This window comes from Moesziomyces antarcticus (assembly GCF_000747765.1).
Source record: "Moesziomyces antarcticus DNA, scaffold: scaffold_v10005, strain JCM 10317, whole genome shotgun sequence".
In the NCBI taxonomy this organism is placed as follows: Eukaryota; Fungi; Basidiomycota; class Ustilaginomycetes; order Ustilaginales; family Ustilaginaceae; genus Moesziomyces; species Moesziomyces antarcticus.
In genome coordinates this window covers 740,832-755,538 of record NW_014639005.1, presented here as the reverse complement: position 1 = coordinate 755,538, position 14,707 = coordinate 740,832, and the positions used below count along the sequence as shown (strand labels likewise).

At 60.5% G+C, this 14,707-nt stretch overlaps 6 protein-coding genes across 6 annotated transcripts; 3 read left to right on the top strand and 3 right to left on the bottom strand.

Moving 5' to 3' along the window:
• Positions 1–154: 154 nt before the first annotated feature.
• On the bottom strand, positions 155–1,864 carry PAN0_005c2738 (t-complex protein 1; the record flags this gene model as incomplete). The annotated part of the gene is made up of 1 exon (XM_014801978.1): positions 155–1,864. One exon carries the CDS (start codon positions 1,862–1,864, stop codon positions 155–157), a length of 1,710 nt encoding a protein of 569 aa, XP_014657464.1.
• An 818-nt stretch (positions 1,865–2,682) lies between these two features.
• On the top strand, positions 2,683–3,966 carry PAN0_005d2737 (UFD1-domain-containing protein; the record flags this gene model as incomplete). The annotated part of the gene is made up of 1 exon (XM_014801977.1): positions 2,683–3,966. The coding sequence occupies one exon, from the start codon at positions 2,683–2,685 to the stop codon at positions 3,964–3,966; it is 1,284 nt and encodes a 427-aa protein (XP_014657463.1).
• Positions 3,967–4,172: 206 nt separating this feature from the next.
• PAN0_005c2736 (uncharacterized protein) lies at positions 4,173–6,340 on the bottom strand (the record flags this gene model as incomplete). Its single annotated transcript, XM_014801976.1, has 9 exons — positions 4,173–4,588; positions 4,683–4,810; positions 4,862–5,050; positions 5,146–5,250; positions 5,325–5,414; positions 5,492–5,517; positions 5,599–5,604; positions 5,713–5,823; positions 6,209–6,340. The coding sequence occupies 9 exons, from the start codon at positions 6,338–6,340 to the stop codon at positions 4,173–4,175; spliced, it is 1,203 nt and encodes a 400-aa protein (XP_014657462.1).
• A 305-nt stretch (positions 6,341–6,645) lies between these two features.
• PAN0_005d2735 (uncharacterized protein) lies at positions 6,646–7,693 on the top strand (the record flags this gene model as incomplete). The annotated part of the gene is made up of 2 exons (XM_014801975.1): positions 6,646–6,937; positions 7,230–7,693. The coding sequence occupies 2 exons, from the start codon at positions 6,646–6,648 to the stop codon at positions 7,691–7,693; spliced, it is 756 nt and encodes a 251-aa protein (XP_014657461.1).
• Positions 7,694–7,717: 24 nt separating this feature from the next.
• On the top strand, positions 7,718–12,445 carry PAN0_005d2734 (uncharacterized protein; the record flags this gene model as incomplete). The annotated part of the gene is made up of 1 exon (XM_014801974.1): positions 7,718–12,445. The coding sequence occupies one exon, from the start codon at positions 7,718–7,720 to the stop codon at positions 12,443–12,445; it is 4,728 nt and encodes a 1,575-aa protein (XP_014657460.1).
• A 227-nt stretch (positions 12,446–12,672) lies between these two features.
• On the bottom strand, positions 12,673–13,833 carry PAN0_005c2733 (GroES-like protein; the record flags this gene model as incomplete). The annotated part of the gene is made up of 2 exons (XM_014801973.1): positions 12,673–13,089; positions 13,156–13,833. 2 exons carry the CDS (start codon positions 13,831–13,833, stop codon positions 12,673–12,675), a joined length of 1,095 nt encoding a protein of 364 aa, XP_014657459.1.
• Positions 13,834–14,707: the final 874 nt, after the last annotated feature.

Genomic DNA, 14,707 nt, shown 5'->3' with positions numbered 1-14,707 from the left:
CCACTCTTCGTATCGGCTCCAGATCCCGATGTACCTCACCTTCCGTCGGGTCTTCAGCTCGACAAGTCGCTTCGCACACCCCTCCTTCAAGAGACATTGATGGTACAAGACAGATGTGTTTTCATTTTTTCTCCCACGCGATGTGCAAGGCGCCTCAGCGCGACAGGTGGTAGTCGTCGATCCTGAGCAGCAGCGCCACGGTCTCGGTGGCGAGCTCGATGGCGCTCGTGTTGACGAGCAGCGGCTGCAGCACGTTTTCCTCGAGGATGTTGGTGATCTGGCCCTTGCGCACGTTGATGCCCGCCGTGCGCTCGCCCAGCGCGTGGCGGTTGCGCAGCTCGGTCACGATGCTGATCGGGTTCAGACCTGCGTTCTCGGCGAGCGTCGTGGGGATCACCTCGAGCGCCTCGGCGTACGCCTGGAAGCAGTACGCCTCCATGCCCTTGAGCGTCTGCGAGTGCTGCGCCAGCAGACGCGACACGTGCACCTCGGGCGCACCGCCGCCCGCGATGAGCGCCTTCTTCTTCACCAGGCATCGCACCACGCACAGCGCATCGTGCAGACTGCGCTCGCTCTCCTCGAGCACCAGCGAGTTGGCACCCGTGCACAGGATGCTGACGGTGCGTCCCATGTTCTTGATGCCCGTGATCTTGACCACGCGCGCGCCGTTCTGCTGCACCTCGTCGATCAGCTCCGCCGACGCCAGCTTGTCCTCGCTGAACGCCTCGATGTCGGCGATTGGCTTGGCACCCAGCGTCTTGGACACAAACTCGATCTCGTCGCGCTCCACGTCCTTGACCACGAGGATCTTGAGCTTGGCGAGGAAGTGCAGCGCCAGCTCGTTGACCGCATCGCGCAGGATCGACTTTTGGATGAGCAGCACGTTGCATCCGGTCTTCTTGATCTTCTTGCACATGTTGAGCAGGTACTGGCGCTCCTCCTTGAGGATCTTGTCCATCTGGCGGTAGTCGTTCACCACGATCTGGTTGTCCATGTCCGGCTTGGGGCTGCTCAGCTGGAATTGGCACACGGCGATCTTGGCCTTCTCCATGCGCGTGGGGCCGCCGCTGCCCGACACAACATTCTGCGCCAGCACGAGGCCCTCGACGAGCTCCGTGTCGTCGATGGTGCCGCCGACCTTCTTGACGATGCGGATGTCGCGCAGATCCACATTGTCCTGCGCATCCGCCGAGCGCGAGGCGCGCGCGGCAGGAGCGCCCTCAGTGGTCGAGGCGGATGCTGGTGCGGCAGCGGCGGCCGCCTTGTTGCTGGACTGGGCGGCGGGCATCACTAGGCGGGTGACGGCGTCGACGGCGATGGGGGCAAGGACGGACGAGTACTGCGAGACGATCTTGGAGTTGAGACTAGTGCTGGCGGCGCGCAGGAGCGACTCGCGGTCGTTGAGTTCGACGGGTGTCGAGATGTCGGTGAGGAACTCGACAGCCTTGGTGGCGGCCTTCTGGAAGGACTCGGCGATGATGGTCGGGTGGATGCCCTTGTTGAGCATCTTTTCGGCCGCGCCGAGCAGGCTGCCGGCTACGACGACGACCGAGGTGGTGCCGTCGCCGGCCTCGACGTCCTGCGCCTGCGAGAGCTCGACGAGCATGCGTGCAGCGGGGTGCATGACGGCCATGTGTTTGAGGATGGTGGCGCCGTCGTTGGTGATGACGACCTCGCCGTTGGACGTCTGGATCATCTTGTCCATGCCTTTGGGGCCGAGCGAGGTGCGCACGGCATCGCTCACGGCCTTGGCGGCGGACAGGTTGGACCTGCGCACCTCGTCGGGCTTGTCTGCGTTCTTGAAGGCATTCTGCGAAGGGCCACCTCGTGCCACCGGCGCAGCGGCAGGTGCTGCTGCGGACATATTGGGTCGGGGTCTATATAGAGCGCTGCGGTCGGTTCGGAGCGCCGGGTTTCGTTGTGAGAGCTCGACGTGCGCGGAAGCGGTTGTTGACACCAAAGAGCACACTAGCTGATGATCAAGCGCAAGAGAGCGATCCGAAACACTGCGAGACGAGAGTCGAGAAGAACGGGTGGTGATCGCGACGATAGAGCACGATGCGGCTACGCACAAGAGCAACACACTCGAGCCACCTTTCCAATTTGTGCAGAGACGCGAGCCCTCGCTGCCACACACCACCACAGCCGCCGTCTAAAGTGCAATGAGAGGAAAAAAGGCTCAGCACAGCGCAGTCTGGCCCCCGCGCGCGCGTGTGTTGGTCCGGGAAGAAGCAAAAAGAAGAAATTGGACTGGCGGTGCGTGCCGCGTCGCCGTCCACCTCCAAAGCTTTGCCGGGAGGTAAGCGTGACAAATCCATTCCGGCGAGGCCGCGTCAATTCCAAAGTGTTAGGCCGTTCGGCTTGAGCCTCCACTTGTGACTTTGAGGGTGCGTGTCGATTTGGACCGTGGAAGGCGGCGAGGCTCAGCAGCAACACGGACCGTGACAGCCTAGCTTGATACCACCATCTCCCACCACTCTCTGCCAGCAAGCGCCTGAAGAAGCGCCACAGACACCGACTCGGCAAGGGCACCATCACCCGACTTTGCAATCAGGCTCAGCTGATCGAGCTGTTCAGAAGTTCACACGACCAGGTCACACAAAGCAAGCACCAACGCTACCTGCCAACCGGCTCCCCGTACCGACCAGCAATCACTGTCACTGGCACCTCATCTTTCGCACGATGTCGATGTTCGGGGGCATCGACGGCAGCTTTGCCGGCCTCAACCGGTTCATGCAGAATGGCATGGATCCTCGCTTTCCGCGTCCGCCACGAGCGTACGACGAGTACTTCAAAGCTTACAGCATGGCGATGCTGCCGGGCAAGGAGCGCCTCAACGTCAGCTACGGAGGCAAGATCATCATGCCGCCGTCGGCGCTCGCGCATCTCACCAACCTCGAGATCGAGTCGCCGTGGTTCTTCGAGCTGCGCAGCACAGGCGCCTCCGAGGTTCGCCGCACCCACGCAGGTGTGCTCGAGTTCATTGCCGACGAGGGCAACGTTCACCTCCCCGCATGGATGATGCGCACCCTTGGCCTCTCCGAGGGAGATCCCATTCGACTCACGGGTGCGACGCTGCCCAAGGGCAAGATGGTCAAGATCCAGCCGCAGACCGTCGACTTTCTCGAGATCAGCGACCCCAAGGCGGTGCTGGAGCAGGCCTTCCGCAACTTCTCCGCGCTCACTCCCGGCGACATTGTCGAGATCAGCTACAACTGCCTCACCTTTGAGATCCTCATCATGGAGATCACTCCCAACGCCGACGGCATCTCCATCATCGAGACCGATCTCGAGGTCGACTTTGCTCCACCAAAGGGCTACGTCGAGCCCACTCCGCAGCCACGTCCTCCACCGCCCACAATGGCATCCAAGCTCAACATTGACAGCAACCGCGTAGAGTCCATCCCTCCCACGCGCACATCCACACCAGGCTCGCTTGCAGGCACAAGTGCAGCAGGCGGCTCGGGCGTCGCCACTCCTGCCGGCCCCTTCCGTGGCGCAGGTCAGACGCTGAGCGGCAAGAAGAGCAAGGGCAAGAAGGACCGCCAGATCGAGCAGCTTGACCCATTCAGCATGATCCGACGCACCGACATGCCGCGCATCGTCACCAACGACACTCAGCTCACCGAGAAGAAGATCCCCGCAGCACTCAATCTGCCCTTCGGCAAGCTCTTCTTCGGCTACGAGGTGATCCCCGTCGGCGGCAAACCCAGCGAAGCTGCAAACGACAAGCCAACAGAGACGTTTTCCGGATCAGGCACTACACTGTCGGGACGCGCGCCCAGAGCAAAGCCTCAAGAGGCGCAGGACACCAAGCCAAAGCCTGAGCAGACCGCATTCACGCTTGGCGGTGGTCGCGTTCTCGGCGAGAGCTCCCGAAGCAGCCGCTATGGAACCCCATCGAGCTCAGCCGGTCGCAGCCTCAACGATTCCCACCGCGATGTCATCGAGATCGACTCGGACTGACGCGCCTCTCCACGTACCGTGGGCGCTCGTCCGCAAGAGGCAGCCCTCATCTTGAGGTCCATGCACCACCGCTTGCACGCGCGGACCACAACCGACCTCGAACGCCATCGTCGTCGGCAGCCTTCACGCCCAATTTCATCCCTGTACTTGTATCTGATCGGCACCTTTGCATTACATGCGTGCAACCCAGTCGCCTGCCCGCTTTCTCATTCCTTCTTGACGGTATGAGTCTGGTGCCCGACCGGTGCCAATCCATCTCGTCGTGCGTGCGACCGCTCAGATGCAGGCAACCTCGCCATAGGTGCACCGAGGCTTCCCCTTGCGGGCGATTCTGTCCTCCTGCTCGGGCCCCACATTCTTGCGGTATGCCAGGCGCCAACATGCTGGCGCGGAGCCAGCTCTTCCTCGGTTCGTGCCAATGTGGGCATGGAACGCGAGCTCGAGGCTATGCCGGATGGCATGCCAACCATGTGCATGGGCCCATGTCGCGAAGAGGCACGCGGGCCATGGTGCTGGACTTGGGCCTGCATGGGGCTCGCCAATTGCGTGGTGTGATTTTGAGCGGCTGGTGCGGCCATGCCCCGGAAGAGGGGTGCCGGTTGTTGCTGCGGGACGTTGCTCTCTGCTCGACATACAGAGCCGGTGGACGAGGTCGTCGTCAGCCATCGGCAAGTGAAGCGAAGGGATGAGATCACGTTAGAGCGAACGTCGCTTACCTGCATCATCTGGCCGGCTCCAACGGGGACACGGCGATACTTCTGCAAAAGGCGGTGGCTTGAAGGCGAAGACCTCCGAAGAGCACGTCGACGGACGTTGGTGCGATCTACTGCCGCACAAAAAGCCACTGTTAGCTGCAGTCCATCGGCAGGCATCCACAAGACAGAAGGAGACTCACGCAAGAAATGGTCGATCCTGGGGCGGTTGAGGATTTTGCTTGATGAAGAGTCCGTGCGGCAATGGGTCCAGCTGATTGTCGCTGCGAAGGTGCTCTTGAGCGGGGTTGATTAGTATGAACCGCTCCGCACGTTCTGCAGGCCCGTCTTGAAGGGTCTGTAAAGCCTGAGCTCCGAAACGAGAAGTTTCACTATTGCAGCATTATGCAAGCAACTCTGATCGTCAGTGGAAAGAAATCACGCCAGCTCGCCAATTCCTCATGCAGACTGCCGCTGATCGACTTACGACTGACTCGGCTGGGCTTGGCCCTGCTTGCCCTCCGAGAGCAGCTGCCATGCTCTGATCTTGTCGGTCAAGATCCGGTTTTCTGCCTTGGCGTCTTCCAGCTCCCTGCAATGAGTCAGTGAAGGTCAGCAGAGTAGAGAAACATCGCAGAGAAGGCTCTGGCAGCTCGGAAGACATACTTTTTGATCTTTCTCGCTTGTCGAAGGTCTCCTTTGACGTGAACGAGCACCTGCTTGTGTCTATGCGCCTGCGATTTGAGGAAGCTGGCTCTCGAAGGTGATGGTCAATCGAAACGTCAGGCTCCGAAGCAGACAACCTTCTGAAGATTTTGTCTGGTTCGACGTACGCAATCATGTTCGCCATTTGCTCGATCTGTGCAGGAGCTCCAAGAAAAGTGACTTGAGATACAACTTGATACACCGTCTGGATTGAGCAGCCTTGTTAGAGGCTTACCTGGAACTGCGGAACGAGTGATTGACAGCAAATGTAACGTAGGCATCTTGGTTATGGTCTGGCTTGCCTGTTCTGTAAAAAAAAAAAAAAAAAAGCCGCACGCCATTGACTCACGCGATAAGCGCCGATGATGTCGGCCAAGGACATGTCGACCGGCCGGAGAAGTCGACTGACATCGTCGGGGATCTTTGGCGGATGAAGAAAGCGTTGGGGGTAAGCCTTGGGCTAGCAACAGTATGTAGTCACACTGATGTCGCGACGATCGTAACGCACGTGGCTGGAGCCGAGCCGGACCATCGAGACGAGTCGATGGCATTGAGTGCAAGTCGCCTGAAACTGGTCTGGCAGCAGTTCGACATCGGGGACCGAGGCTGCGTGGCAAATTCGAGTGTCAGTCCAAGCTGCTCTCCTATCCGCTCTCCCGCCGTATGTTCGGCTCGACGCAACCCGTGGCGACGATGGCAGGCCATGGAAGGGGCAAGCTCACCGCTCAAATGCTTGTGGCACAAAACATGCTGGCACTGTTGCGATGATGGGAACGTGGGAAGGAGTGGCGGCATGTCAAAGGCAACTCGGAAACCGTTCAGGTGCGGGACTGTGTGCGACTGACCTCGCCGATCCAAAAAGGGACTTCGCCCGCCGAGGTGGAGCGATCGGGCGACAGAGCGCTGGAAGGCCCAAATGAAAAGCTCAAGTGGCAGACGGAACAATTCAGGTGTTCAAGGAAGGAGGTAGACGTCATCGCGAGCGACTGGCAAAGGTGCGATTTGGTGAGAGGGTCTGCAGGTACGATGTGGTGATTCGCAGCGGCTATCGCCTCCGCTCACGTCGTTTATGTGTAGACCTGGAAAGAGGAGCCGACACTCGATCGAGCGGCGAGTGACAGTACGAGGAGCGCAGACCGAGCTCTTGCACTGCCGCTTGAACCGATCCGAATCGTCCTGGAGGCGTCGAGCATCGGCTTATCCGACACCACGCCCATCGTTCTTTGGTGACGCCAAAACTTTCTGCGATGGAGCTTCCCGTGCACGGGCCTCTTGTCAACGCATGCGCAAGTCCAATCGTGCGGCAGACTGCAAAGCGCAGTATCAGAGGATCGCATTCGAGCGACATCCGATGTCTCCTTTGCTGCGCAGCGCATCGATCACTCGTGAATTTACCCACCTGCAAGTGCGCCACGGCCACTCTCAAAGTCACGCGCGGCCCTCTCCTCTGCCGATCACCTCGTCTCATTTCGCGCGCAGCGGAGGCGAGACCGGCTTCGAACAGATTCGTCCGCATGTCGACTGGCATTCAGAGTATGCAAATGCGATCGGCCCAACGCTACGAGCGTCGCCGCGTCTGTATGAAAATCCCCCCTCCTCGACCGGCAGCACGGCACCAGCAAGGTCGTAGCCGCTGCCGCCGCGCTTTCCGTCGCGAGTCGTGAGCAGCACTCTGCACGGCCGTAGGGGTGGAGTGGCCAAGTCAGGGGCTCTGGCAGGCTCTTTGGCTTTGGATTTGGTGCATGTGAGTCAGCCGCTGAGGCATGCCTGCGATGCATTGCCAAGAGGGTCGACATTGATGGCTCGTCGCGGCATTTATTTTTTTTAAAGTTATTGCTGGCTGAGCAGCTGCATTGATTTAAATAGCTCACCCGCGCTCGGGACCGCCGCCGCCCGGAGTGGAATCAGTGTGGAATTGTCTTTTGCGCCTCGTTCACGTCGCCTTCGCTGCAATCATCGTCAGCATCTCTCCCCTCTTCCTACACAGCAATGCTGACTTCGGACACTCGAGCGGACTCGCCGCCAGCAAGCCCGGCTTCCCAAGCACTCGTCCCCTGAAGGCGACATCGAACCCGCTCTCTCGCCTCACCTCGCGGCTCTCTCTCGTCAGGCTCGTCCCGTCTGGCTCTCGACTGCGACTGCAACTGAAACTGCGCACTCTTCTGCATCCTCCAAGCTCACCCGCTGAACCGTTTGGTCAAGACCTCCACCTGCAGAGCAAGCCCCGTCGCCTCCTCGACCTCACTGGGCGGCATGCTTTGAAAAAGGCAACTGCGTCCAGCCCGTCGCGACCCTCATCCCACCATCCTCACCTCGATCGAGGCTCGTAGCTTCCCTTGTATGCATCCGAAACAATGTCGGAACAGTACCTAAAGGCAGGTCCTTCGCATCTGTCGCCGAGACAGGCCCAGCCAGGCAGATCCGCTGCATCTTCGAGCGGCCCGAGCGCCTCCGCCTCTCAACCTCGACAAAGTCCTAAATCTGCAGCGCTGTCAGCCATCGCCACTCTGCCAGCCGCAGGCAAGAGCCCTCACATCCATCTACTCTCCTCATCGCAGTTCAGTCCTCGGGCACCCTCGACGCTGGAGACCAGGCCCAATCGAACCACCTCCTCAGTCAATGGCTCGGCCGATACCTCGGCAGATGACAAGGCACCTCTCCAATCACTCATTGCCGCAGGGACGCCTCGGCTAAGTCAAGTTGCCTTCTCCAATCAACGTCCGAGTGGTCCCATTCCGCTCGACCTGCCTTCGCAAGCGCGCATACGCACGACCGAGCCGTCGGCGCCTGAACAGCGCCTAGCGCATTCGGAGCCCCGCCTCAGCACACTTGCGACGCACCAAGCTCCCCAACCCCACCATACAGTCTCGAAGAGCCAGTCGCACGTCCTTTCCGCTGTGACACCTCGACCCGCACCCGCGGCTTCCGGCGCCATGCCACCTTCTCAATCCTCTCGAGAATCGGCAAATCCCAACACTGCCGCCCGCTCTGTCCCTTCTCAACCGTCGTCCTCTTCATCCGCCCATACTTCGGCATCCGCCAACAGATCCGAAACTCAGTCACGCGCTGGTCCTGGAACTTTGTTTCGTACGCTTCATCCCGGCCCATCGGCGCAGCCTTCGACCTCTCAAGCCCATGCCCACGTTTCGCCAGCCTCGCAGTCAGCTTCTTTACAGCTGGAGACCAGCCCAGGCGGCTTGGCAGTCCTCGCACCATCCGCTTCGTCATCGCAAGCCACCGCTGCAGCAAACCCTGCACGTGCATCCCAACCAATCCGTGTGCCCGTACCAACGCCGCAACAAGCCTCTGCGACACCTCCCTCTGTCCCTCGCCCATCGACACAGAGCACATCGCCAATCAAGCCGCCCACAGCGCCAACAACGCCCGCAGACGCTCTCGCCGTCGCTTCTCCGTCGACTTCGTCAGATCGGCGCCCGTCGCAACCAATCGTCGAGACTCCAGTGCGTGCCAATGGCACATCCATTCCCAACGCAGACGCGACGCCGTCCGAGACGGCTCGGACAGCCAACACCAGCACGCTTCATCCAGCACCAGATCCGGCTTCGCTGCAGCATCTCCGCGGAAGCTTCCTCACCTCCTCGACACCGCTCGATTACGACTCGTTGTTGAAAGAGAGCGACAAGGTCACGCCCATCCCCGTCGTCAGTTGTACCAGCTTCTCTGACGAGGAGCTGCGGGAGCTCATCATAGAGCAGCTCGAGATTCAATGCTTGCCTCTGGTCATCTCCGATCTGCATCGACTCCCTGGCTGGCCCTCCGATCTGTTCTCCCCGGCCGCCTATCAACAAGCCATGACCAAGCACAAGCTCGGCGACAGGTTCATCCACGTGCGCAACCTCACCGACTCGAGCGACCGGCAACTCACCGTCGCCGAGTTCATGCAGCATTGCGACGACAATCGCCAGTACAAGCCGAACGAGCAGCACAAGCTCTACGGCAAGGACTTGAGGTGCCCGTCCGAGTGGAAGGAGGCCATCGACCAGCTTGTCCATTCTCGCCTTCAGTACCACGGCGAGCAAGATGCAACCGCTGCGGTCACTCCCAACGCCCGCCCAGACACGCAGATGTGCTACTTTGGCCCGGGACAGACCTGCACGCCGTGGCATCGAGACTTATGCTCCAGCCTCGGTCAGAACCTCATGGTGTGGAGCGATGAAGGAGCCTCGGCCATCTGGTTGATCGCGCATCCCGATCGCGCCGAAGATGTGGATCGATACATCGCTTCCCGCGGCGCCGATCCACAGTCTGAGGGGTTTGCGCCTCATCCCCGCGAGCTCGCCGCTGACGCCGACTTTCGAATCTTTTGCTGCGAGCAGAAGCTCGGCGACCTCGTGCTCATTCCGTCACGATCAACTCACATGGTCGCCAACGTCGGTGGCCGGGCCATGAAGGTGGCTTGGTCCAGGATGACCGTCGAGTCGCTGCGCAGCGCCATGCTCTACGATCTTCCCGGATACCAGCGCTTCTGTCGAAAGGAGAGCTACCACATCAAGAGGCTGATCGAAGCGATGCTCATCAAGCTCACCAAGCAGGTCGAGTCCGATCTGCTTCGCTCCGACCTGGCAGTGACGCCGCTACAGACGGTCCGTGAGCTCCGCAAGCTTCTCGAGCTCTACGACGCGATCCTCTCGGACGAGTACGTCCCCGAATGGCGCGACATCGAGGTCTGGGGTGGACACGAAGACTATGTCGAGTGCGACTTCTGCGGCGCCAGCGTCCTGGGCGGCTACTTTGAATGCGCGCTCGAGGAGACGCTCTGTGCCATGTGCTACTGTCAAGGTCGGCTCTGCGGCTGCGCCAACGCGGCCGAAGAGATGAAGCCGCGCCAGCACTGGCGCACCTTTGGCGAGCGTTTCGAAATCCGCAACGCCGCGGCGCGAGCTCTCATCACGATCATGCCCAGACGACCGTCATCGTCGTCGTCATCGGAATCCCCCACGATCAAGGAACAAGTCGAGGAAGCCGAGGAAGCCGAATGGCAGCCTGTCAACGTTCTGCAAGAAAAGGATGTTGGGAAGCAAGCCTGGCCACACAGCTTCATGGCTGCCCACAAGCTCTACACCATCCGTCAGACCCCGGGTTGGCGGCAGAATGTGGCGCCCTGCAGGATGTGCAAGGCAGTCCTCGACATCACGCAGCGGTACTACTGCAAACCGTGCCGATACTCGTACTGCTTCGGCTGTCTGCTTCACAAGGTCTACATCCACCCGGTGCACGCGCTGGCCCAAAAAAACTCGGAGATGTTTCACAAGTACCATGCTAAGTCGAGCAAGCTCGACTACAAGGAATGGCGGCTGGATCCGTTAAGCTACCGCGACGAGGCGCGCTCGCACTTTGCCCTCATTGAAGCCGCCAAGACCAAGAGCAAGTGTGTTCCCCTCAACCCTAGTTGTCGCATTGGATTCCTCGACAGCACGGAGGAATATCCGCGCGGACTATCGGGCACGCTTGGGGTGCGTAGAGGCAGAAAACCCGCGTTCGAGACGTCCACCCCCAAGATGTATGAATTGGCGTCTTCCGCGTCAGCATCTTCGCTCAAGCGACAGAACGACGCGATACAGCTGCCGTCAACCGCATCTCCCGGCAGCCCGTCAAGGAAGCGCGCCAAGCCAAATCCACCACCGGAATCCCAACCCATCGCACAGCCATCTGCGCAGACCCACAGAGCTGCTCAAGCTACCGACTCTCCGATGACCGAATCTTCTCCAACTGGTCCTTCGCTCGCCGAGGTTCAGGACCTCCCGGCCTCGGTCGTCGTCCAAGATAAACCCGCTGTGCTTGGCGAGAAGGACCTGCCTCCCACCTCGGCTCTGACGATCTCAAATGGGGTTCGCAAGTTTGTGCTGCGGGTCGGAGGTGCTGTGTCCGTGCGGCCATCAAATTCGGAACCGCCTTCGACGCCCGTTGCTCCTCCGAGCTCAGGAACGCCATCAATTTCTAGGCCTCCGAGTCAGGCGTCTACGTCTGCTGCAACCAACGGCCTCGTCAAACCGGTTAAGAGTGCACTGGTCGCAATTGCGGCCGCCCCAGCTGCGACGGTCGCAGTCTCGGCTTCCACTTCGGCTCCAGCCTCGGGAGGGTCATCGATCTCTAGACCGCCCAGTCAGGTGTCTACGAGCATCCCAAGCAAGGCTACCGCTCACCCGACAAAGGCTGCAGTCGTCGCACCCGTCGTCGCGCCAACTGCGTCGGTCGCAATTCCGACTGTCATTTCCCCTTCGATTTCGGGACCTGCATCGATCTCGAGACCGCCGACCCAATCGTCTGCGTCCACCTCAACCAACGGTACCGCTCAGCCGACGAAGACCGCAGCAGTCGCACCTGCCGTCGCGTCAACGGCACCCGTTGTGTCTACCCCTGCCGCGGTCTCGACGTCGTCGCTGGCCGTGCCCCTGGATGCGTCTACCTCAGCCACGGCAGCGGTTCTGGCGGCGACTAGCCAGCAGGCCAATGTGATGACCCCGGCTGTGGCTGTCGATCTTGCTGCTAGCTCCGCCCCTGCGGCGGCAGCGTCCTCTTCGAGCGTCGCGGCAACGGGGCTTGCGTCGCTCAACCCGGGTGATTTGCGCGTCATCACCGAGATCCTGCGCATCTTCAGCCAAACCAACCAAAGAGCCATGCAAGATGCGATCGCACGGGTAGAGGCTAAGTTGGATGCGCAAGCCGCGCAGGTGGACGAGAACCGCAAGGCGATGGCGCGGCTAGAAGCTCTGCTGGTGGCCCAGGAGGAGCGGCAGGAGGAGCGGTATCGGGTGGCTCTTGCCGAGACCGAGGCCAGGGTACTCGTCACAGTGACGGCGCAGCAGGAGGCGGCTGGCAAGGCGCTTAGGGAGCAGCTCGCTGCACAGAGCCAGGATCTGCGCCAGGATCTGCGTCAGAGTCGGGAGCGCATTGACTCACTGCACGACGCCTTGAACGTGTTGATGGCCGACATTGACCGCGGCGCACGTGCCCAACTGGAGCAAGAGATTGCCGCCGAGTCCTCGGCCGCGACCGCCGGGGTGCATGCCTCGCACCCCACCTTTACACTGACGAGTATGGCCCGCACACAAGGGGACTGACACTCGGCCTCAACAATCTGGAGGCCAAGTCACATGGAATGGACATTAGCTCCGTGCATCAATGAACGACTGTGATTTGAACTCGGCGTGGCAGGAGCCACTCTGCTGAGCTTCGATGTGCAAGCGATCCCACAGAGGCTGCCGTGCAGCTCAAAATGGTGAAGACTTGAGCGTACGATGTGCGTCTGATGTTGTGGAGCGCACACCGGAGCGTCGAGAGTAGGAGATCAGGAGCTGATGGTGTAGGCGAGCTTTTCGGCAGAGACCTTTCCGTCCTGAAGGTACTTGAGGCCCTCGTTGATGCTGTCCAGGCCGCCGTCCATTTTCTTGATCTTGTTGCCGCGAAGGATACCGCGCTGGAGGAGCGAGTAGAAGTGACCCTTGTCGCCGTTGAGCCATTCCTTCATGAGGGCTGCATCTGCCGAGACGCGGTCCTGGTCGAATACGGCGGCTTTGCCGTAGCTGAAGGGCCGACCGAGGGCGGTGTAGGCGAGGGTGTGGATGATGTTGACCTCGCCCTTGCGAAGAGCGATGGCCTCTGGGTCGGGCTTGAGGAGCACAACGACGTCGCCGCCATTGGTACCGAGTGACTTGACACAGAGCTGCTGCGTGCCGTTCTCTGAGATGCAGTCGAGTGCCTTGCTCTATCAGGCGGTAAGGAGGGCGTCAGTGTTCTGATCTGTTGGCCAGAGTGAATAGCTCGCACTTACCAGGTTGGGATACTTGGACGAGATCTTCTGCGGGGTGGTCTCGTCGCGGTAGTCGTAGACGTCGTGTGCACCGAGCTGCTTGAGCAGCTCGTGGTTCTTGGGGCTGGCGGTGGTGATGACCTTGTAGCCAGTTGCGTGGCCGATCTGAACGGCCCACTGACCGACCGAGGTGCTTCCGGCCCACACGAGCAGCTCGGGCGAGTCGTCGGTCACGGGCACAGCGCCGTGCGAGTAGTCGGGCACGGGGATCGCCAGTCGATGGAAGAGGGCCTGCACAGCGGTCTCTCCACCGACGCCGAGTGCGCTGGCAGCTGCGTCGTCAAAGTTGTCCGGGATCTTGGCCACGAGCTCGCTGTTGGTCTTGAGGAACTCGGCAAAGCTGCCGCGGTCGGCGTCCTTGGAGCCGTGGACGAAGCCAGCGACGCGGTCGCCCTTCTTGAGCGAGGTGTTCTTGGCATCGGGTCCGATTCGCTCGACGACACCGGCAAAGTCACAGCCGACAGTGACACCAGGAGGAGCGATGTACTGGATGTGCTTCCAGTCGGTCGGGTTGAGCGTCACGGCCTTGACGCGGACGAGGATCTCATCGGTGTCGAGCGAGGGAACGGGCACCTCTTTGACCTCGGCCTTCTTGCCTTCGACGGTGACGAGAGCGCGCATCTTGGCGGGGAGAGACATGATCGAGGATGGTTTGGTTGCGGATGGTAGAGTGTTGAGAAGAAGTTTCGAAAGTGTCTGGGAGGAAATGGTGAGCAGCGATGAGTGGGATGAATGGTAGACGGGAGGGACGGGATGGAGGGGCGGGCTGAATGAGTCGGCTGCGTTGGCTGGAATGGCCGAAATGGCCGGACGTGATCAGCTAAGTTTAGAAGCTGTCGATGGGGTCTGGATTTCCCAGGCTCAACCAGCGCTGCAAACACGGCCACACTTCAACACCACCGCTGAAGCTATTTCGCATTCAAGTCTGATCTCGGAACCGTGCCGACGTCCAAGGTCGCTGCGGAGCATGTTGTGCTCCGGCGTTGTTGGGCTTGATCGGCAGGAGGCTGCTGCCGAAAGAAAGTGGAGGCGGGCGTGCGCTTACGTCCGTGCATCTCGGCGCCTTTTCTCGTCCGCAATTTCGTGCTTGCATTGCCGTTGCAAAATCCGGTCGTATGTTTGACCCGCGCCTTCTTCCTTGCTCTTTGTTACCTCGAATGATCAGAGCAGCCGACGTCCATGGAATCCTAGGGCACGCCCCCCCCCCCGGCGATTCTGCGCTCTCATCAGGATCAAGTCGAGATCAAATGAACCCTTGCTCTGATCAGCCGCTAATATACATGCGGCGAGCGTTGGGCAGACCGCAAATGATAACTTGCAACTGTCGAGCTAGTGTTGACAAGGGAGAGCCAGTTGAGTTCAGCGGGGTTGTTGAAGCGCAACGAGCTAAGGGCTTGGCGATGGAGCTGATGGTGCGGACGTGCACTCACCGCGACTGCACCTCTGCGGGACGCAAGCCTGCGTCTCGGCCCGAATTCCAGAGTTAACCTGGCCTGCCGCTTGGCCGCGTTCC